Source organism: Hipposideros armiger, unplaced genomic scaffold, assembly GCF_001890085.2.
Source record: "Hipposideros armiger isolate ML-2016 unplaced genomic scaffold, ASM189008v1 scaffold_877, whole genome shotgun sequence".
NCBI lineage: Eukaryota > Metazoa > Chordata > Mammalia > Chiroptera > Hipposideridae > Hipposideros > Hipposideros armiger.
The window spans coordinates 398,615-423,528 of record NW_017732227.1 but is presented as its reverse complement, the minus strand read 5'-3'; the positions used below and the strand labels follow the sequence as shown (position 1 = coordinate 423,528).

The window sequence follows — 24,914 nt, the reverse complement described above, 5'->3', positions numbered from 1 at the left end:
CGGGATACTTCAAAAGAATACACACACACAACAGAATTAAAATTGTGATGAAGAAGTATATGGTGCTTGTAAGAGAAGAATTGCAATGACTTTTAAATTGTGTTGCCAGAGACTGCTTTAATTAACACAAGATGTAGAAGCTATTGCCTGACGGAAGGATGCCAAGTAGAACGAACCTAAGACAAGAGAGCGGCATGTGCTACTGCCTTCATACCTTGGCTTTCTGAAGGAAATAGAAGTTGGCCACTGAGCTTATGGTATTGTTTAAGTGAAAGTGGCACAGTTTGAAAGGTTGGAATACCACTCTCCTCACACTTTTGCCCCTCCCTGCAAAAGCAAGTTGTGTGTATCAAATCATGTCACTTCTCTGCTTCAAATGACTTAATGGATTCCTCATGCATTTCAAATTCCAAAGTCCTCACCATGGCCTGGGTAGCTCAAGTGCTCTGGCTTCTTTCTATTTGCCTCCTCTGACTCAGGACAGACTCTTCTTTTCCCTACTGCTCTTCAGTCATGTTATCCTTCTGCCTCTTCCTAGAGCCCTCCAAACTCTTTTGCAGTTTCTTATTCCTATGCCAAGATTATTTTTGGGGGGTGGGGGTAGGAGGGTTCTTTAAACACGTGACTCTTTTCTTTTCTTAAGGTCTCAGTTCAATATCAACTTCTCAGAGGGCTGGCTCTTTTCCAACCATCCTTTCATTATCTATCACAGCCATTTCTTTACTTCCTTCTTATAATCTGTACTTGTCTATTGTGGGTTGTACATCTTATATAATGTAAGCTCTGGGATGGCAGAGACCACGTTGTCTTCTCCACTGTTCTCTAGATTCTACCCACGCCTAGCACATAGTAGATTGGCATATACTAAATAGTTATTGAAAAAAATGAATACATATTTGAATAAAAGAATAAAACAAAAGAAAAAGAATTGGAGAAGCATAGCTATTTAAATCATCAAAAGGAGACTAGATTTTTTTTCTAAGTGTAATGGGAAATCAAGATTGGTTACAAACAGGTGACCAAAATTATATCATGTACAGAGGGCAGGGAGTGTGCCAAAAATATGTACACATTTTAAGAGATGTTATCTATGTATTACTTTTTGAAGTTAAATTACAGTAGCAATGCGTAGTACGATGTTTGCTCAAAAGATGGCATTAATCAGATGAATGCTAGTGTCATTCATTATATTACAATTTTAATACAGTTTTTTCCTTTCTTAAAATGTGTATACATTTTTTTGGCAACTGCTATACATTTTGATGAGGAAATTCTGAAGGTTATATGAAAAGGTGCTTGGAGCAGGTTAGCAATGAAGGCAGGGGACATGTTAGAGGGTTATTGCAGTGGTCTAGGTCAAAAGTGGAAAAAGTCATAGAAGAGAGAGTTTGTAGTGGAAAGACAGTGTTTGTAGCTGTATGGTGGTGATCCAGTGATCGCCAAGATCAAAGTGTGGAGGGCAAAAAAATGGTGCCAAGACTTGGTCTAATCCTGATTGGTGAGAAGAATGATGCCAGTGTACTCAACAAAAGTAGGAAGACAGTGGAACGATGAGACTATCTGGAGAAAATGAACAGATACATTTTCAGAATATTAATTTTGAGATGTCTATGAGGCTCTTATTTGAGAAGTTTGGCTGTGAGTGGGGTGGTAGATAAAGAAGGAGGTAGTTGGCAGAGATGTAAGGACTGACAGAGGGGATGTTGACAAACAGAATCTGTTAAATTTGCCTAATGATAAAAGTTACCTGGAGTTCTTATCAAACATCCAAGTTTCAGTACCCTTTCCTAGAGATTCTGAATCACTAGCTTGGTATAGACTGGATAGTTAGTTATAACATTGTGCATTTAATAAGTTCCCCAATTGATTCTTATCACCAGGGAAATTTGAAAAACAATGCAATAGAACATATTTTTATAACAATTGATCCTGCAGAAAGAAAGCGCCTTGATATGTAGGAGAGAGAGAGAGAGATAGAGAGAGAGAGAGAGAGAGAGAGAGAGAGAGAGAGAGAGAGAAGAGAATTTGTCACTGACAAGTGGAGGGACGTTTCCTCTCTTCCTCTGTTGTAAAGAAGAAAGGAGGATAAACTGTATGAGTGCAAACACAGTAAGTTTTTGTTTTGCTGCTGGAATTTTCCATCTGATAGCTTGTATTTTCTCAATCAAGTATGTGGCAAAGTCATCAATGAAAAACTAAAGGTGGAAGGGAATGAGTTTAATCAGTTATGAAAACAATGAAATAATCATTGTCAAAAGTGGGAAAGCAAATTTTCTAAAGAAAAAGATTTTTGACATTGTTGTAGGACAACTTGAGGTTGTTACTAATAAATGCATAGTGACACAATCCACCCTGTTGTGTATTTTAATGGTGATAACCAATTATATAAAAACAATTTCTAAAACGTTTATATTTAGTAAATTAAAATGGGGGGAGGGGGTTTAAGAAAAATATTTATATAGTCCCTAAAATTACATGTGCCGTGACAAAATATATGGAATTTATTTAGGTGCTAAAGAATATATATTAGGTGAAAATATATTAAATATATTTCAATAAGAATGGAAGAAGTGAATTTAAGAAGTGTATTAAAATTTGGATGCTAGGATATATCCTGTTATACTATGACTGATATTAAGATTATTTTTTTTACATAAAATTGAGTTAATATTCTTAGATCATGGTATATGACTTAGTCTTTATATTGCTAATACCATCCTATGGAAATGCTTTGAATATCTTTTTTATGATATGTAAAGAATTGAGAATATGTTTTGTTTGTTTGGTTTTGCTATGGTTGCCATTGAGTAAAGATCAAAAGAAATGGCTTCAGGGTATAAAATGAGGACCCTATAGCCCAAGGAAAGACAGGCTTGTTATCCTGGTAGTTGTTAAATTATCAGGTGGATTTTCAAAAGAGTCTGTATAGTCTCTCTCTGTGAAGTTTAGAACAGAGATTCATCTTTATAGGTTAAGTTATGGGAAGTTTTACTTACTAAGGCTATATCTGTAAGTTCAAACTTAGTGACCCCTAAATGTTATTGCCAACAAATAATCTATAATTCTTACATACTGATATTTAGACTTTGGTTTGGATTCCTCATATTCATCTTATTCAAATACAATGTAAAAACAGAACCATATATTCAATATAATTATTCCTATTAAGGTACAAAATAATATACTCTAGAATAAAGTACATTAGCAAATGCTCTATCAGTCTGAAAGTCATGACTCTCAGTAAGTCTCAGTAAAGAGAGAAACGTGCAAAAAGGAAACAAGAAAACTCCTTCCAATAAGGCATTATATTATACCTTTTAATTATGAGCCACACTACATCATCATTATATAGTATTTATACATATCAATAGTGTGGATTTATGTGCACAGTAAGTGTAGGTTCTTTTATGAAAAACTATAATTTACCTATAAGAACACACATCATCAAAATGTAAAAAAAAAATGTTTTTCCGATATGTAAAATGAGAATATAAATCATTAAACCAAACAGATATCTTTGCTGTTAATTTTCTGAGAAGCATCAAATAAATGAATACTTCTCTTCTTTCTCATACGGCCCTAACAAAATTAATCTCTCCTTACCTACTTCTTCCATTACACTCTGTAGGTACACTTTAATGTATATTCCTCAAAACCATTAAGAGAACTCAGTGATTCTTAACTGGGAAGAATATGCATAAAATCTAATGGACATTGTGCATTCTGGATTGCATAATAGTTAGGATGAATTATCATTTGTGTGGCTGTCTGGAAACATTGACATTATTTTACTCTTAGGTTTATCCTTGATAGAATCTAACAATGTAATTGGCACACACTATGGATTGAACAAATATTTATTTAATTAAGTGTGTGTGTGTGTGTGGGGGGGAATTGCATTCTCTTAGCCAGTGCAATATTGGAAGCATTTTTGTTATTTTTGAAATTTCATTTTAAATGTGGAATAAATTAGGACTTCATTAAAATTCCTCACCACTCAAGGAGATTTCCTTTTTTTTGTTGTTGTTAAATAGAGGAGAGTGAAAAGAAGCTGTGTGTACTAGGTTCCTGGGTTCCTATTTTTCCAGAGACTTAAACAAGCCTGAATGTAGACTCCCTTCTAGTCAAGATGGAAGTTAAAAATAACTCAGAATTTCATCATTCTCATGAAATAGCATAAGCTTTCCCCTAGAAAGATTTAAAAAGAAAAAGAAAAAAACATGTCTCTCTTAAGAAAACCAAGATAGGAGTGTTTTGAGGAACATAAATATCAAAGAATGCAGTCGGAAGAGAGGAGGGGGAAATTAACACCTTGGAGCTAGAAAATATATTCCTTTTGGAGTGAGTGCAGGATGCAAACTCTAATGTGTCACCTTGCTGCTGCACTGGTGATGATCTTCAGGCTGCCTGGGTTCCGGATGAGCTTGTCCAGAATGCTGACAATCTGCTCAAACTTGGGTCTGTCATTTCTGTCTTTCTGCCAGCAGTCTAGCATCAGCTGATACAATGCAGCTGGGCAGTCCATGGGGGGCGGCAGTCGATAGCCCTCGTCCACAGCTTTGATTACCTGTGTGAGAAGCAAAGGTCCACAGCTTTAATTACCTGTGTGAGAAGCAAAGTTTCCGGGGACTTAGGTGGTAATTCTTTTACGTCTTCATGGGCAGGGCACACTAATATGAATATTTTTAAAATAAGTGGAAAAGTTCCCATTTTAAATTGCTTAAAAAGAGAACAGCTTATCAAATAAATAAGATATTATTAATGCCCAAAAATGTTATAAAAAAGGAAAAGCAGGAGAGAGACAGTGAATATAGAAGAGTTTGTAGACATACTTTTCAGATTTAGATAAAAAAATGTTCTATTGATCTAAAAGAAAGGAAATTCAATGAATTACAAAGAAATTTTTATGTGGTAATACAGAGTTCTATGGAAGATATATATATATATATATATATATATATATATATATACAGTATATATATATATACTGTATATATATATATACAGTATAAAAATAGTATACTGATTTTTGTTACACAACAGTTCAAATGATACCTTCCAAATCATAGTAAGGTTCTTTGGTAAAAGCTCATGTGCTGCTCAATTAAATAACTATCAGTTTACTAGTATTTTTAAATCATGTAAAGCAGTGATTTTAAACTTTACTATATATCAGAACCATCTGGAGAACTTATTAATATACAGATGAGTAACCTGCTTCCATAACTCTGGGGTAAGGCCTGGGAATGTGCATCCCTACAAATTCCCAGGCCATGCTAACGCTAATGGTCCAGAGACCACACTTTGAGATGCTCTGATACAGAGGGAATTTGGAAAATAGAGATGTAAAAAAGTGAGTCTGATTTTCCCATTACTGTTATAAAAAATAACTTGTTTGAAGAAGTACAAAAAGGTTTTTATATCCAAATACATTAAAAGCAATTTTATATGTGGTGAGTAGGAAATGACTAAAAGCATCTCAGCTTTCCTTCTTATGTATCTTTAAGATCATGCTCACAGTTTCTGGCTAAGCATAAAGAAAAATCTCTGAGTGCTGATCCCATATGCCAAGAGCATCCTTTTACTAAGCATTAGCAAAACATGACTTATAAAAACAAAAATCCTTTTGAAAAATCACATCACAGTTATAAAAGAGAGTTTAAGATTATTATTTCCATCCAGAGACTTCCATTTGTATAACTAAATTCATGTGCAACTTTAATACATTATGAGAACTATATGCTAGAGATTGGGAAATACTATATTTATGTAAACAAAACTTTGACACAGAGTCATTAATTAAAACTACAAACAATGGCAGACATGTATACCTCACGAATGTTACATAGAAACAATTTTGAAGCAAAGATATTTCAAACATTCCCTGATATCTATTGGTTATCTTGTTAGTACTTATTTCATTACACTCTGTTATTCATATTTTCATTTTGTCTCATTTCTAAATCTCTGCTTGAGGGAAAAATGTAAAGCCATGAGAGCAACTCAATTAATATTCTCACAAGGTTTGGAAACAATTTCATTTTTTTAAGTATTCTATTTCAGTGTCACAAACTGGGAGCCACCTGGTGTCATTATGCTCCACTTCCTTGCACAGCTTGATCTCTTAATCTGAAACCATAACTCATAGGCTACAAATACTTACATCCTGATTGGACATTTCCCAGTATGGTCTCTCTCCATAGGACATCACCTCCCAGAGAACAATCCCATAACTCCATACATCGCTGGCTGATGTGAATTTGCGGTAGGCTATGGCTTCTGGTGATGTCCACCGGATGGGGATCTTTCCTCCCTTTGAATATAAAGTCACATGCACATACATGAGCAACGCATAAAACATGCATTATAATCTGAAACTGAATTTATCAGGATGTCTCTCTTCGTAAACGGAAAGTGGATTTCTGTTGATATATCTTGATATTCTTCTATTTTTATACCAAGCAGGCATACTATTTACTGCAATCTTTGCTTCCAATTAATTTGGAAGAATTTTACCATGATTAAAGGAAAAAAAATTACCTAAACACTGACATTTTATATCAACTCTGGCCCATTAGTTAGTCATCTAATCAAAAGCAACAGAAATATTTGAAGTAGGTGTGCTATACCATATATTAGAATTGAATGAAGAATCTCAAATCAACCTTTATTGATTTAACATGTGCTCTACCATACACTCTTAGTTCATAATGTGATAATATTTGTAAACATAAGTTAATATTTGTAAACTAGTTATACCACGCCTTGCCACATCAGTTCTTATAGGTATTTGTTAACTAAATAAATTCAAAATAAAATTATATCTCTAAAATACTGTCTTCCGTACATTAGTCGATCATCTTAATTTAGTCAGTGTCTCACCCCACCGTTATTCACTGAAGCACCTTCAGTGAAGGTGACACATTAGAGTCTGCATCCTGCACTCACTAGAAAGATGTAATAACTACATCCCCAGAATTTACAGTCTAGAGGAGAATATGGCTCCTATGAGTTATAGGACATATAAAGGTATAACTCCCATGGAAATTGATCTCAGTTTAATAAATACATTTAGTAAAAATGTGCTGAGTAGCAGCCATATGGGAAGTATTACGCTAACCACTCTGGGTAAGACAAACATAAATAACATACTGGCCCTTCAGTTTGGAAAATATCGGGCAAATAAGAATAATTAGTTGTTGTGGATAACTAAATGCAGAAAGAAATAAGTATACAGTGCTTTGCTTCTCAAACTTCACAATGCCTGTGAATCCACCATGGCTCGTTCTCATTAAAATAGAAACTAATTCAATGGTTCCAGAGGGTAGCCAAGGTCTGCATTCCTAAAAGCTCCAGGTGATGTTGATCATGCTGGTCATGGACCAGTGGAAAGCCGTGGTGACAATTGTCGTGAAGCAGAGCATGGAGCCAAGATTCTCACTAGAGAGACTGAGGAGATCACCTATAAATTGTGCCTTGAAAGATGTATCCATTTTTGATACAAGAAAAAAAGAATGGGTGTTCCAAAGAATGTACATCATCAAAATCGTAAGCCATATTTTTAAAAATGTGTTCCATTGGCCTGGCACCTCATAGCACTTTATTTGTTTTGAAGTAAGGCTCAGAAGTAATTGCTTTAGAGAAGTAGATCGGCACTTAAGAGGTACATTATAAAACCTCACTATGTCTGAATTTCCTCATCTCTTATTTGGGAAAGTAACAGTACTGATTCATAGCATTGTTGTGGGGCTAAACGACAAATTTCAGTAAAATCTTTAGCATAGTTCCTGGCACATAGGAAAGCCTCAAAGAAACATTAGCTTCTTAGTCCCACACTGTGAGGCAAATGGCATAAATCAAAGCACAGAGGAGGAAAATATATGTTCTGAAAGGACAGTTTCTGGTGTAAAAATACTACAGAGTATGTGGAAGAATATAATGAGAGAGGATGGGAAAAGGTCAGATTGGGAATTAATCACAGGTATACTGAGTAAATTTTATCCTGTAGAGGATAATGGTGTAAATGATTGGAACTACCTCAGAAAACTTGAAACTTCTCTTTGATGTTTTATTACAATGAGCTGTTCAGAGACAGTACTGCCGGAAGATCTTTTTTAAGAGGTAGGGGTTTCCCTGGGTTTTGAAGAATTCATGAAGCTGTAGAAAAGTGAGCACAGAGAAGCCTCCAGCCTAAGGGTAGTTGACGGTTTATAATGATGAAGTAAAATATGTCAAGTTGGAGAGATGGGAGCCAAACTAAAGAGAGCCTTGGAAGTCAGTGAGAGACACCACAATGCTCAACATGGACTAAGGCAGGGGTCGGCAAACTGCAGCTCACGAGCCACACACAGCTCTTTGGGTCCCTTCCGTCTCAAAAGTTTGCCGACCCCTGGAAGAGCCAATCCTGTCCCTCACAACAATTTAAAAATTATTCGAGAGCCATAAATATATGTGTACATAATCACCATTATGTGAATAATATCCTTTAAAAATTTTATAAATGAAACTATGATAGTTTTATTTTAATTTTCAATTTTACTTCAGAGCCACATGTATGTACCCAAAGAGCCACATGTGGCTTGTGAGCCGCAGTTTGCTGACCCCTGGCGGTGCTTCCAAACTCTTCAAAAGTTTGCCGACCCCTGCACTAGTGCAATGATGGTCTAGAACCAGAAAAATGGACTAGAAAACTTTCAGTCCTGTGCATGAGAGGACACAAGGTCTTACAAGTTTCCCCTTTTCTCCGTCACGAATTCATACTCATTCATTTACTCTCTTCTTTACAGTGTGTAGTTTTTTTCAACAAAAATTTTAAAAGATTTTTTTTTTATATTTAAATTTAGAGGGTCTGTTTTCAGGCCTAATATTTCCTTCTTTTTTGCCAATAAATTCAATCTTAAAAATAATAATAACATTTTAAACCCTTCCAATTACTTATTTGTACCTACCTGCCTAGACCAAGTTTGTCTTCTAAGGAGTCAAAATTTCAAATAATACCTCTTAATTTTGATGAAAACAGAATTATACATGTGGTAATTAACAAAATCTATTCAGGATGCTAAATGGATTCATGAGGCGTACTCTCTCCCTTAAAGAATTCTGAGAATTAACAGATGTCAAATAAAGCTGTATTCATGGTGCAAAAGAAAGATAATATTTTAAAATCTCAGCTAAATGTCTTATCTCTGCTGCAGGCACTTTGCTGTTTCTTTTCCTTATCTGTTATTTGGGAAAGAAATGGAACAAAATTACTAAAAGCACAAAAATGGCACTAAAAAGCAAAAAAAAACACACAAAAAAAACAGAAAGCCCTTTCTATGTTGAAAACTTTGTATTTATTTAGAAACTATAAGGCACAGATATATGTCACCTTACTAAGATCTCTAGTTGAAACTACATAAAATACAGGCATTAGTAAAAATAACAGATTGCTGACAACCATGAACCAGAAGCCCACCTTTTGTGTTTTATTTCAACCAGGATTAAAATGGTACATACCAAAGTTGTTTCATCTTAAGTGCATCATTACTATTTTCCAGAGAGGAGAGCATTGAGAATATTTTAATGAAGTTTCTTAAAACAGTGAAATACTAAAAAATGATCTATTTTTTAATAAGCTAAGCCTGTGTTTAAGCTAGGAAGAAAATCTTTTCCCGTGCTGTTCTGGATACAAACACACATGTTATTGGAGGCATGTCTGCTGATAGCCACGCCCATCTCTTTAGTAGGAAGTGTGTCCCCCACAACCCCGTAACGACTGTGACTCCTGCAGAGTGTTCTCAAGTGTAACACATGGTTACAGATTCAAGCGAATTATTTCCCAGACCATTTTCCAATCCAGAGCTGTGTATTTGCTTTCACTGTGTAAATCTTATTAAAATGTTAAAACCCACCTAAAAAAGAAATGTGTTTGGAAAAATATATGAGGAATTGTTTTAATGAAAACACTTACATTTTGAATTCTGCTCTCGTGCTAATATGTGCCTGCTGAATACACACACAACTATTGTTAGAATTAACAATTTCAAACTTTTCAATATAACAATTTCTGTAACTCAATGGCTGATCAAATATTTCTTAACACTATCTTTAATGTTGATTGCACTAATTCTTAACAAAATGTTTTAGTTTTTAGCTCACTGTGCTACTTTGGGAAAATATATTGGCTACATTGCACAGTAGTCACCTGTGAAATGACAAAGCCTTTCACTACAATACTTGCTAACTTTGGAGATGCAGGTTACTTGTTTGTCATTCAGGTTATTAATCTAAGCTTTCCTCTGGCTCATGACTATAGCAAAGCTTGAGTAGCTTATGGGAAAACGTAAGGAAGTGGGACAATTTAAGTTTTTTCATTTTATTCCGAACATGTTATTCTAAACACATAGAAGATAGTACATGACATTCAATTAACAGTTAAACCAGTCAGCAAAGTCAAATGTTTCCTTAACTTATCTAGCCATTTCCATTGATCAACCTTTTAGTGTACTAGTTCTTTTCCTTAGTGGCTAAACTTTGTTCCATGTCACTGTTTAGTGAGTTCATATACTTAAAAGTTAATATATTTATCTTAATTACAAATATAAATTTCTTAATTCATATTTTCCTATATGATACCCACACAACTCATTTTAAATGAACACCTAGGACTAATTTGAACTGTTGTTTATTTGGAAGAAAGCGTGAATGAATGAGTATTGTTTTCCTTTGCTTAATGCTATTGTTGAAGCTCTTAGATGGTTAGCTTTAAACCCTAGAATTTTAACCCTAGAACATTGAGCTGTCTTATTAGAAGACCATTATCTGCTTTCAGGTAGTGTTTTAGACATCCTGGTTTTGCTCTGAGAGTGATGTGATAATCATAGATTCAAGACTCTAATCCTGCCCCTAGTCAGCCATCTGGTAAATGATGCCATCCGTCATTGACAGAATCAGGAAGAGAATAAAGAAAATTAAAGATTATATTCATCATTAATTAGGGATTCTTTTTTGTCATTGGCAATGGATTTATTATATGCATAAAGCAACTAATAAGTTGTCTAATATTTACTAGAGTATTCAATAAATCCTTTGCTTTCCTTCCTTTCTAATTCCCTTCTATTGGTTAACACACCTTTACTACTGGTGTAAAGATTGTATTAAATCAGGATATAGGGGAAATCTTGCCAACTTCAAAGCAATATTCAAATTTAGCATTTGTTTCTATTGTTGCTAAGTATAAATCAAACTGAGAAGAATATTATGAATTTTTTTCTTTTCCTATGATTGGCAAAAAAGAAGCAATATCAAATCACTCAGGTTTTAAATGAGAGAAAAATGGACCACCATTGTACACATGTAATTTGAAATCAAACTACAGGAGAGGTTCCAACCTAGCAAAATCATTGTATCATTTGAGGAAGGGTGAATATGTACATTATCACAAACTCTTTAAATTCAACACTGTAGCTTCAAATTCTTTATATTCAACACTGGTAAAATGAATTCAAATAGTGCCATAAATAAAATTAGTGTGATTAATGAAATAATAAGGCTATGAAAGCTGAATAGATTATGAAAGATGAAAAAATTAGCATAAGCCACAATAGCCTGTGCTCACTCACTGCAGAGAGCAATTGTCTTTTTAGATATTATCTTGGCGAATGTGCAAAGTAGGCACTCAACAAATGCTCATTGACTTGAATTGTATTTCCTTTCTCTTAAACGCATGCTCTTCTTTTTTTGGAAAGGTTTCTCCCTCCCTGCTTTTTGTAACTAGCGAACATTAGTTGAACATCCTGGTCAAATGTGAACTCTTTGGTGGACATTCGGAAACCTTGTAGGCCAAGCTGGTTACTCCATCTTCTGTGATCTTTCTACCACTTAATTATCCTGACTAGACTGGGATATTGAGAGGAGTAACTGCCTTTCCACCTCCATCTCCACATTCCCACAGTTTAAAACAGGCATCTTGTTTTTTAGCTCTCCTGTTTACAAAACTATGTTTTCTGGAGGAGTGAGTAGTTTTGTTGTGAGAGAATATGATTAATTATTTTATGGACCTAGAGTAGTAGATTTTACTGATATCTTTGATAATTTTTAGCATTTTTTAAAATACGCAGTTTAGTTTTAGAAAAAATAAATCTAGTTTTTAAGAATATATGTGAATATTAAGTAAGAATAAGGCAACATATAGCATAATGATAGCTTTCAAAATAATACTTTTTAAAATAATAGCTATTTTCTGATGTTCTCCTCTTCACCCTCATGCTATTTAATAATGCTGCAGGTTCCATAATGATACTAAATATAAGAATTGCTGAATATCAACTTTTTACATTACCTATAAAATTATGAAAATATCTCACAGGATATCATATGGATTAAGTATTTTAGAATTTGCAGAATGCTATTCAGATTTTCATTTGATTCCTTAAACATCATGCATCCTATATCAACTGTATCAATATTAATGTTGTAGGTACTTTACCAACTTAAAACACCACCAATAATTTAATAAATATTCTTAGTCTATGCATATGCACATTACTCCATTCCATTGTAGGATGAAGTGAAGTAAAATTTTAGAATGTAAAAAATAACTATGCAGTAAGACATAAGCTGACTAAAAATATATCATATAATTTACATGCTAGGTGGGTATGTTTATTTATGAGTTTACTCCAATGTCGCCTTAATAAAATAGAATCAAAACATCAAACATAAAGTAACCATGTTCAACATTTAGAGCATTGTGAGGAAAAGAACTATTAATTTTAAATGTTAGATCAAAAGCAAATGAAAACAAGATTTAATAGGTATAAAAGGAATACTATTTGTTGCATTATGTTTGTGATACCCCAAAATGCAATATTCTAGGAGGCCTGATGGCAAATGACTAGTCTGTTGCCTTTTTTTTTTTTTTACAAATGGCAATGCCGTCCACATTGTCCCACACAACATGCAGACAAGTATGAATAGGAGAAATTATAAAGTACCCAAGAGGGACATTTGATCCCCACTCTCATTCTTAATACATTCTTTACAAATGTTGCATAACTTTAGAACAAGTCTTTCTACAGTTGCACTATTGACATTTTAGCGCATATTAATTCTTTGTTGTGGGGGCTGTCCTGTATCGTAAGATATTCAGATGCATCCTTGGCCTCTACCCACTAAATTACATTATCACTCCCCAATTGTGACAGCCAAATATGTCTCCAGGCATTGCCAAATATCCTCTGGAGAGGAAAATTGTCCTTACTTGGGAACTGCTTTAGATGGTGTGTGACAAACCTTGATCACCAGGGTAAAATAATGAGATGAGTCTAGGATTCATCTGAGATTTTATGTAGACTAAATAGAATTAACTATTTTTTATTTTTGGTCACCTATTGCACACTTTCAATGGATATTTTTATTTCAGTACTAATCTAGAAAAGTAAGAGTCAAGTTCACCAGAGCTAATCTTCTGATACCTGGGTTTGGTAAATAAAACAGCATCATTTTGAGATTTTTTTCCCTCTATTTTTTAATGTTGTATTTTATTTTTCCTTTCTTTTTCCCTTCCTTTCTATAAAAAGAGGATAGCTTCTTATCACTAAGAAACTTAAATTAGCTTCATAAATTAAGCATCAATTTCTTTATTAGATGAAGGCATCAATGACCAAAGATTTTACTGAGAAATGAGTATTTACTCCAAAAAAAAACACTAGCACAGCTACAAAACCATGCACATCTTTGGCATAGTGAGACATAGGATAAAATTCCTTGAGGGCCCAATTGGTTATGAAATATAGTGAAAGAATAAGCCCATACATTTTAATTTATTGCACTTCACAATAAGGTTCTCTCTCTTGAAGCTAAGCATGTATAGATCTGAGACTATCAAAATAAAATAAACTGAATGTACAAGACCCGACTCACTCACTACTGCAGAATTTAATCATACTGTGCTCCAGACTGGACCACAAAAGTTCCCCTTCCTCCCTCACCTCCCACCCCAACAAATCCAAGCTCATATTGCTTGACATGGTTTTTTTTTTTCTTTTTTAAGTTCAGAAATTGCTTTTCCAGGATATATAAGGTGTTAATCATTTTTTAAATTTTAGATGTTTTGCAAATAACTACCAAGCAGATTCCTTGATGGGCTATCCAAAAATTTGGATTTGATGATGACAAAATGGCATCATCATTTGGCATGCTTTTTTTTTTGCCATAGTAAAACTATTCTAATGCAACTGTTACTAATGAACTATATAATGGAAATCAGTTGGCAATTTATATTTTGGTTGGTAAAATGCTCCTAGCATTCTGAATATTTTAAGGCACTAATAGTTACTACAAAAATAATTTATGAATGTGTTTTTTAAATATTTAATCAGATTTTAAACTGGAGCATTTATATATCTGCCTGTAAGCTCCCAGATATTTTTGTTTGAGAAAAGTCTCCAATTGCCTAGAGCAAGCTCAGAATCCCAGCATAAGGAGTGTGTCTAAAACCTCATCTGCAAAGGGATAGCCCATCCAGACTGAACGTCATCAGAAGTCAATGTTTGTTTCCCATATTTGCAATGCCAAACCTAGAGGCAGTTCCTTTCAGTGCTGATGTCTAATCTATTCATAACTCGGCAATTAGGGGTGCAGGGAGATTTATGGTCACTTGTTCCATTTGGATTTTAAACTTTAGTAGTAATCAGGAGTCTGGGTTCCTGGGCTCAGCTTTGACCCTACTATTTAATTTTAGCCAAGTTTGCATATATCTTGTCGTTCACAAACTGAGGGTTATGGGAAACATAAAACCTGACTTTATGTTAAGTCTTATCTATTTGTTAGAAATAGATGTGCTGACTTAGGAATCTTAGCTCTTACAACTTTCAAATTTATTTCTTAAACCTACATGAATATTACGGATGCTGACATTTTCAATGTTAATTATTTTGGGCTCTTAAAGATGATCCTAACTTTGGACTCAGCTGCATATCTATTGGTTGTCGTATCTGGATTTACTTCTATAGAATTCTTATGGAAAAGTTAAAGGTGAAGAATAAAATGGTACAAGTAATAATCCTAGAGATTCTCTGGGCAGAGGCATTACGAAATTGCTAAACTCTAATCCATGACTAAAGCAGCCCAAAACCTTGTTCACTTTGGCCAGAAATAGCAGTTAGAGCAGGAATCACACAGTAAACCTGTTCTCACAAGATCCTGCAATTCAGTTCTCTAAGCTTAATGAATTTAGACAGTTCAAATGAGATATTTGGCCAAAAGCCTGATTTTTTTTTCAGGCACTTCAATGAATTCAGCTCATTTACTATGAGTTAGGGGGCTTCAAATCTTGATTTCTGAGAAAAAGGAGTGTAATTGCTGAAATCTGTGGACATTGAGGCATGATATCTCATATCTGTCTCTTTTTTTTTTTTTTTCTCTAATTATACATAGGAACCTCTCCCTGCTGATTTAGGAAATGCTTTCCTGATCCACAGCTCACATTGCCTGCCTGAAGCTCTGTCAGGTCATACTTAAAGTGACAAAGAGGGTTTATCTTAGTAAACCCTAAGTAATTGAGTATTTAACCTGGAGGCAAATAGTGGCTTCTCAGGTTAGAAATGGAACTTTAAAGATAAATCATTTGACTCAAGGATTCAGCATCTATATATTGTCAGTGAGTAAACTTCACTCACGTAGACAACAGTAGACAACAAGGTGAAGGGCAATCCAAGAAAACTCCCAGAGGAAGCATCATTCTAATCCCCAGGAGTTCGAATCCAAAAGCCATTGAGAGAATCATTTCATCAGATGTTTGACTGCCACCAAAGATCAGAGACAAACGATCTCTTAGGAAGCAAAACCCCATCCCTTGAACTTTTGAGATTTTTCAACATTATGTGAATAGTGTAAGAATTTCTTGAAATACAGGAAAATCTTCACATTGAATTCTAAGTAGCTCTATGTCTGTCTAAGAAATGAAATACAAATAAAGAACACTCTGTTACACTGAAGCTTATATAATACAATATAAAATTAAGTAATCTGATGTGTAATGTCTGTCTTCAACAAAAACAATGCAAAAATTTGGAGATAAGGTTAAACATGTATCTTAGTATGAGTATAGCGATATGTATTTTCAAAGTTCAATGAAGTTTTGCATGTTAAATTTTTTGTTTTATATGTAATCAATCCCTTATTTATTTTTTTAAAGTTTATGGAAATTCATTTGAAAGTCTGAATTTTTAGCACTCAACACAATTTTCCAAAGAAGCAATTTTTAAGCAAATAAGTCAGAATGATCTATTCACATAGCAAAAATACTATATGTTTGTAATAATAATAATAATGAAATAGAACTATTACATTTATTCTAGTAATTAACTGCAGTTCATAACTTGAGTAAGCTTGATTTGTTTATATTGATAATTTAAAGCTAAGGAAAGATGAAATAAGTTCAGAATCTCATAAATATCTGTTGAGACAATTCTGATTAGACATCATGCCCATGAATCTCTTGTATATCTATGTCTAGTAAATAACTGGTTGAAATGTGAGGCAAATCATTTGTTAACGAAAAGCTATGGCTAACGAATGATGGGAGTGGGTTTGAACCATGACACATAGAAGTATGGTTTCAAAAGGGTGATAGGACAGAAATGAGTCAAATTATTAGCTATTCCAGACACAAAGTGGTAAGATTGGATTAGGATGGATGTCATGACTGCTGTAACTCCCAGAGCCAAAGGGACCTGGGGCTGGTCAATTGCTTCAGGGTACATGTGGAAAGCTTCAGGCAATTGTCATCACATATTTGAAAATGTGGAATATTCACAAGTGAACTGGAAATAATTTCAGAAATAATTTCTCCTAAGCTTCCAGGACTCACCAACTATGGATTGGACCAGTCACTATTAGCCTGCTATTTTGTCTGAATTAGATCATTAATATAACTACTTAATTTGTCTTTCAAAGTGAGCCTTTGGGAACCAGAGCAACAATTGCAGTTATTTTATTAAATTGAAAATTAATTAAAGCAAAATGAATCTGGTTATTTACATTATTTGCTCCTTCACTGTCACCAATTCTCTGCTCTGTCATTTTACCAGAGGAACCTTCATCATTCTATGTAAAGTAATGTCTCCTGCATACTGCCCACATTCCTCATCTTGTCTGCCTTGCTATATCTTTACTTGATTAGGATCTGAATTACCACCCTGGAATGTAAGCTTATGAGGTCAGGGCTTTCTTTTATTCATCTCTGGGTTCTCAAGACTTAGAACAGTATATAAGGTACTCAAATATATGTTGAATGGCACATTTTAGAGAAAAGAGTTCCTGCCAGAGATGGTGTATAATATATTTACATACAATCTCCTCACTCCTGTGTTCCACTCCAACATTATAAATGTGACTTTTCCCCATATAAATCTGGATAGATTATTTTCACACGTTAAAATGTTCCTGCTATCCATTTCTCTGAAATGAAAAGGAATGGAACTCATTAGATTTTGATGCAACATTGATAACTGAGATTACTAAATCTTCTAAGGATTTCTGGCTTTTTAATATATGGCTTTACTTTGTGAAGCTGCATAAAGCGTATTCATATTGATTCTAAGACAGCAGGGAATAAATTCATGATTGACATTATTTATTTTGGTTCAAAGCTTAAAAAACATTTCTGTGTAGGCCACTAATTAGGTACTTACTTATTGCTTTTTTCATTCATGTGTGAATGACACATAATATATATTACTTATAAAAATATATAATTGTTTTTTTGTATCTCACCAGTTTTGGGTTTGCATAGTTTTTAGTCCTTGAGATCCTGCAGAACAAAGGCTCATATTTTCTATTGCTTATATTCTTGGAATGGAGTTATCCTGAACAGGAATATTTAACCACTTAGTTCTTGCTTTAGCTATTTCTTTTTTAAATCCTGAAAATAAAATTATATAAGACAAAGCTGTCCTAGAATATTTCTGGTACCAACTTGGCAAAGTCACAGAGACAGAAAATCAAATAAATTTTTATGTAAAATAAGGTTTCTTTCTCTTATTACCAGTACTTAACATGCAATGTTTTTCATAACTTTTCACTTGGTTTTATCTTGTAGAATTAAATAGGTATTAATTGGCCATACAGTAATGTGACAACAGGCATAACATTCTCATCTAATATAAAAGTGTAATTCTTACATATGCATCTTTAGAACAAAAATTAAAAGAAAAAATATCTAATAATGAAAAATATAACCAAGAACAAATCATTTGGTTTTTCAAATTTCTCAAATCAGTTTATATGGTAATGATGTCACTAAAATGAATTTGGGGCGTTGAGAATTGGATTGGCTTTATATGAAACAGTGTATAAATTAGATAAAGGTCTACATTTTCTCTTTCTCTAATCCCATGTAAAACAGCAAATTGAGCACTATCATGTTAGGAATTTTTATTCCATCTATTTCAACATATGAATATAAGAATGCTCATATGCACAGATGCATTCATGCATGTATTAAAAAATGCTAACCTGTTTAAAATGAAATTTCATAAGGGGAAAGATTGAAAAATTATTCAGTGGCAAAGAGCTCTCTCCAGTAATACCATGGTTCTGTTAGAATGAAATAAAGTAAATTAGTAGTTCAGTGCAGAAAGTAGGAAATGCCATAATTATACTTTGAAATTCAAATGACGGTAAGGAAACCAAAGAGAGACAATTCATTTTTTACTTGTTTGTTTGTTTTTCTCAACAATAAAAATTCTTTGATGGTTTAAATTTGCAGAGCTAAATGTTCCAATCATACCCATCCCAAATAAAATCCTGGGCATTTCACGATGATTTGCAACCATTAATATGCAGCTGCAGTTATGCTTCAAGCCTTTTCTTCAAAATGGTATATTACATAATGCTTTATCATACATCAGATTCTATATCATTTAGTAACTACTGAAATATTTAGTTATTTTTAAGGTGATTTTTTTAAGGTCAAATATCTATAACAGTGGTTCTCAAGTTGTGATCCAAGCATTTCTGGGTGCCCCCAAGAGCATTTCAGGAGGTTTACAAGATTAAACTACTATTTTCATAATACTAAATAAAACATTATAACTTTTCTCACTCTCAACATCTCATGAATATACAGTGGAATTTTTACAAAGGTTACAGGATGCATAATAATATCGTGTAATGGAAAGTGTCAATGTTTGGAATTTCTGCATAACTCAGGAGTGAGAAATGAGGAGAAATAACTAGAAGTGAGCATTGAAACTAATTTTGATTTCTTATCCAAAATCTTGATGAAAAAGAAAAAAAAGCCTACATGCACAAAAGGGTATAGTATTATCTTAGCTGACCTTTTTCTTTCAGGCATACTATTGAGGACATAAAGAAGGAAAACTTGTGATACATTTAAGGTAGTACCAATAGCAGCACAGGAAAATATCTGATAAACTGTTTTAAGTTTTAATGCTAAGCATTTTCTCATTTTTTCAGATGTTCCATCCAATTTAAGAACTTTTAAATACAGAATTAGTTCATTTAATTTCTATTCTACTCATCTACCCTGCCTATCAACTACAGAGATATTTTTAAAATGAGAGAAGTTCAGAAAACTCACATTTATTGAGTGGCTTTGACTCAAATGCCTTTCATGATTCTTTAGTGCAATTACCCTCTAGCCAAAGCCGAACAAATGGATCCTAGAGCAAATTAAGACAGGAACATAACTGGAGGCAATAATGACAAACCTGAAACTGTCCTACTTCAGGCACATCATGAGAAAGTAGGGTGTTTTGGAAAAGATAACAATGCTGGGAAAAATAGAAGGCAGCAAGAAAAGCGGAAGACCAAATATGGGATTGATTAACTCCAGGAAAGCAGCCATAGGCAGGAGTTTACAGTGGCTGAGCAGGGCTGTTGCAGACAGGGCACTGTGGATGTCACTCATTTATAAGGTCGCCAGGACTTGGAGCCAACATAATGGCGATGACACACACAAAGGCAATACCTTTCAGAGGAGCAGTCAGGAAAGGTTTAATGCATTGAGGCACCAAATGTTAATTTCTAAATCATAGTGATGCTAGATGAAATGCGTTAAGTGTAACTAAAGTAACATGACTGGCAAAGCATATTAACCAGAATATGTTTACCAAAAAAGATTGCCTTGGCACACTTTTAAATGGTGAATGTGTTTTTCTGAAATAACCATAATTATAGAATGCTAAATGAAATAAATAAGATGGATGTCCAAGGTGGATAATACTCGCTTTGGTTTAAAAACAAACAAACAAAAAACCAGACCTGACCATACAACCATTATTACTTCTCTTATTTGTTAACTACAAGCTTCTTGAGAACAGAGATTTTATATCGGTCAAGTCTGCTTCACAAAACACCATATACTTAAACAATTCTGAGTCATGGTATAATTCACAATCTAGTTGTAAAGATAGTTTCAAAAGGGGAATTCCCAAAACATTTTGTGCATTAGCAGTGTTCCTGCAGTAAGTATAAGTTCCCTAAAGACAACTCAGTGTGCCAACATGCATTTCATTGTTTTGATATGTTGGTTGAAAAAGCAAAATAGCAGTCCTACTACTTTATAGCTATACCTCACATTTTAGAGTAAATTATAAAATTATTGTACCAAACAAGGCTTATATGGAAGACTGAATCACAGATTTCTAAATTATCCTAGAAGTGCAGATGCAAACTATAGCTCAGAAGGAATCCAGGACCCCCATGGATATTTTGGGGAGTTACAAGAAAGTACAAGGGTGAACACTTGAAGAACTCTAAATAGCTATTCATTGGTAGTGAATGAGCTCATTTGGTCTGTGTGGTTTTTAAGAATCTTCTAAGAATGAACATAAATGCAAATAGCCTGTTGCTCTTTTATGTCACAAATGCTAAAGAGGAATTTTGACACAGCAACACTTTCTTCTACTTCTGGACCCCTTGATCATGACAAAGTAACAGTCAGTTTAAATGAAGCTCTGAAAGTTAACCCAACATTCTCCAGAGAGCAGTAGTCTAGATTTGGATGACTCTGATAAGTTTCTACAAGACAAATCGTCTCTTTGAGTACCCTAGAAATCAAGACTAGTATTGAGAAGAAGGGTGCTTTCATTTTAAAATGGGATATGCTGAATCACCAGAAATTGAATATTTCAAACAAAGGTGTTTTCATCAATGAAATACTTGTTATTAAAATTCAATGGATCTAGAGAACATTATGCTAAGTGAAATAAGTCAGATGGAGAAAGACAAACACCTAATGATCTTACTGACATGTGGAATCTAAAGAACTGAATAAATGAGCAAACTAAACAAAAATAGTCTCAGATACAGAAGAGAAACTGATGGTTGTTAGTTGGGATGGGGGTGGGGATAAGGGAGAAGGTGAAAGGATTAAAAAGCACAAATTGGTAGTCACCATATTGCCACAGGGATATGAAATACAGTATGGGGAATATAATCAGTAATGTTGTAAAGATTTTGTGGGGTGTAAGATGGCACTTGTCTTAGGAGACCACGTCATAGATGGTGTAGATGCCTGACCGCTGCACTGTACACCTGAAGCAGAAGCTGAATAATATTGAATGCCAGCTATAATTTAATGTGTATATATAGCCATGGGATATGCAGTACAGCTTAAGGAATAGTCAATGGAATCGTAACAGTTATATACGATGTCAGAGGGGTAATAGAATGGGGGAGGGGAGCTATCACTTTGTGAGGGGTGTAAATATCTAACTATTACATTATTTTGTACACCTGAAACTAATTTTTGAAAAAGCCAAAAAAAACCCCAAAAAACTGAAAATATTTCTTGGAACAGGTGATTGTTGAAACAAGGACAATGCCCACAAGAATGATACTTTTCATGAAGTATGTTAAAAGCTAATATCCTAGTTGAAGGTTATCAAAGATATCTTTAGAATTCAGAGTAGCAGTGAGTAAAATAAAAAAACATTGATGAAGACAATAAATATGTTATCATTTGTTGCATATGTTGTCTTCTGGGATGATAATTTAGTCATAAAAATACAAAATATTGGCTAATTTTTCTGGAGATCTGAGAAGCACTAAAAAAACACAAGATACCCATGTTTTGCAACTCCATCAAGTTTTCAGCACTGTGTAGGTATATCGCTGTTATAAATTAATTAAACTATCTGCTACATATAAAATTATCTTTTATTTCTCTTGCTCTTAACCTAATTAACTGTATTCCTAAGAGGGGGGAAAAAGCCATTTTTATGCAGAACACATTTTTAACCCTCTGTCAGGCACAACTGATTTCACAGATTCATTGCACAGAAATTTTCAAATATCTAACAGTTAAGTATCATGACTCATCACTTCCGTATCTTCCCCCTCTACTGTAATCTATTGCCAGTTGTGTTTGTGACTTAGTACAGTAAAGACATATTCATAATGGCATCTCTAATCTCACAGATTTGTTGTGCCTATTTGAGATGTTTTTTTATGTTTTCTCAACAGATTTTTTGTATAGTACTATCCTTTCAGACATTCCAGAAAGAGATTGTAAGTATAGTTTTATTATTTAAACTTAGTAATTAGGTATTTTATTTTCTAATTAATCTGACAGATTCATTGCACCTGTTTAGGGTAATATTTTTCCTTTGTAGGTTTTGCCTTATAAAATGGCTCAACCTCAAAGATTTTATAATCCAGATGACCCAAAAGATGCTGAGATATTGCTACATATATTGATGGAGTCTGATAATAATGAAAATGATCTTGAATTTGAAGACAAAAGTGACACAGATGGTGAAGATCAAGTTGAAGAACGAGACCAAAATTCTGACACTAAGCAAGAAAGTTCTCCTTCAGAAAGTGATCAAGAAAGTAGTAACACAGAAATAGATGAATATTTTATTGGGAAAGATAAAATAACCAAATGGAAAAAGACTAAATTGTCACAGCACATAAAAAACAGACCACAAAATATTTTAGTGTGTTCTCCAGGTGTCGTGGGATCTGCAAAACAGGCCAAAACTAATCTCGAATGTTGGAACTGTTTCATAAATAAGGAAATATTGGACATCATTGTTCAGCATACAAATGAGTATATTATAAAAATTCGGTCACAGTACTCTCATGAGAGAGATGCAAAATGTACAAACCATGTCGAAATGAAAGCATTTATAGGGCTGCTATATCTGGCAGGTGTACTGCACAGTAATAGGCAAAGCTTATACTGAATTTATGTAATAAACATGTATTGTTTTTACTTTGTGGCAAATTAAAATTTCATTCTGAATAAATAATAAGCATGCTTACATGTTATTTTCTTTCATTTTCAATTTAAATAAATAAATGTCATACACGCATTTAGTAGATGCATTGCTCCCGTATTTGTAAGTTTTGCATTGCACTCCATGGTGGGTTAAAAACTACCTAGATTTCTGAACAAAACGATTCCACTGCAGAGTCTAATTGAAAATAAGAAATGCAAACAAGGGTGTAATGTATGAGGCATCAGGAGAGCTTCAACACCTAAATCATCACACCTAGGAATATCTTCAGAATATGGTGTTTCTGTATTTCTGTGGCTCAATTACTACAGCTTGAGTTGTAGATGAAACTCAGTCTGGCATATTGGACTATTTTTCAGAATGTGATATTGATGCCATGTGACAAACTCGGTGGTTGTTAATGGGGTTGTCCAGATCGGTGATTTCAGAAAAGAATGAGTTCTGTTTTCTTTAATCAGAATACACTTTTGGAATTAAACAAGAAGGAAATAGCAGAAGTTGACTGTTTAAAACAACTGTCCATTCTTTTAGCTGGTGAAAGCATGGAGGAAAAGGCTCCTTTATGTTATATCTTGCTGCTAGGAGTGAAAAATGGTAACAAACTATATGGAAAACAATTGGCGGATTCATACATCAAATTCTCACATAGTTGCACACATTGTGACTCAGTAGTTTTAATTCTAGAAATCTATCTTGAAGAGATAATCATGGACAGACATGAACTATATATCAGTATTGTTAATAATATCAAAAGATTGGAATTCTGCAATTAATAGTGGATTGGATAAATAAACTATATACATGAAAAAATGGATTACTATACACTATTTAATAGTATTATAAAAAGAATATTTATCTGGAATTTTCTACATTTTATGTTAAGTTTAGAAAAGCAGAATATAAAACAATATTAAATTTATATATAAAAATATAAGATTTATTGATAAGAGAAAGTCACTTTATATATCAGTATATAATGATATATCATGTATAGCATGATACCATTTTTGTAACTATATGCACAATTGGTAATTATTTACATATGAAAATGTGTAAAAATATTAAAATCATAAAAATTAAAATGCTAAAATTGGTTATTTTTGGTTAGTATTGTTTGTAATGATTATTATATCTTTATTTTTAAAATAGTCTTCCATGACAGAAAAATTCTCTAAAGAAATAATATTGCAAAGAAATTTGCCAATTAATATATGTAGAAATCATCAAATGTATCTTCAATTAAAAGGATGTAAATTAAAGCAATTAGATACAATGGTTCACAACTAATAAATAAATAAATATGAAAAATAATGATAATATCTACTTGTATTAGGAATATAGTGAAGTGTCCTTTTAAAATAGCACAGACTTTGACACAGAAAATCTACCGTTAGGAATATATCGTAGGTAAATCATCAAACTCACACAATTATGGATGCAGATGGATAATTTACACATTTGTATAAAATATTCAAAAACTAGATGTAATAATAACTTGCCCACTAATTAGAAGGCATTTGTTAAGACAATGGTACAGCCAGAGAATAGAAAACATCAAACTAGTGAACATAAAAATGTAAAGATTATTTATTGACAGTGAACTATACTCAAGAAGTATATTACCAAGGAGAATAATAGGCTATACAATGGTATTATGAA

At 33.5% G+C, this 24,914-nt stretch overlaps 1 protein-coding gene across 2 annotated transcripts in view; it reads right to left on the bottom strand.

The window, feature by feature from the left end:
* The window catches only part of EPHA3 (EPH receptor A3), a 361,979-nt gene that overhangs the window by 20,976 nt on the left and 316,089 nt on the right, over positions 1-24,914 (bottom strand). For both annotated transcript variants that reach the window (XM_019629966.1, XM_019629967.1), the window contains 2 exons: positions 6,164-6,313; positions 4,374-4,567 (listed from right to left, as the gene is read on the bottom strand). In XM_019629966.1, coding sequence (XP_019485511.1) covers positions 4,374-4,567; positions 6,164-6,313 — 344 coding nt within the window. The remainder of the gene's footprint in view (positions 1-4,373; positions 4,568-6,163; positions 6,314-24,914) is intronic.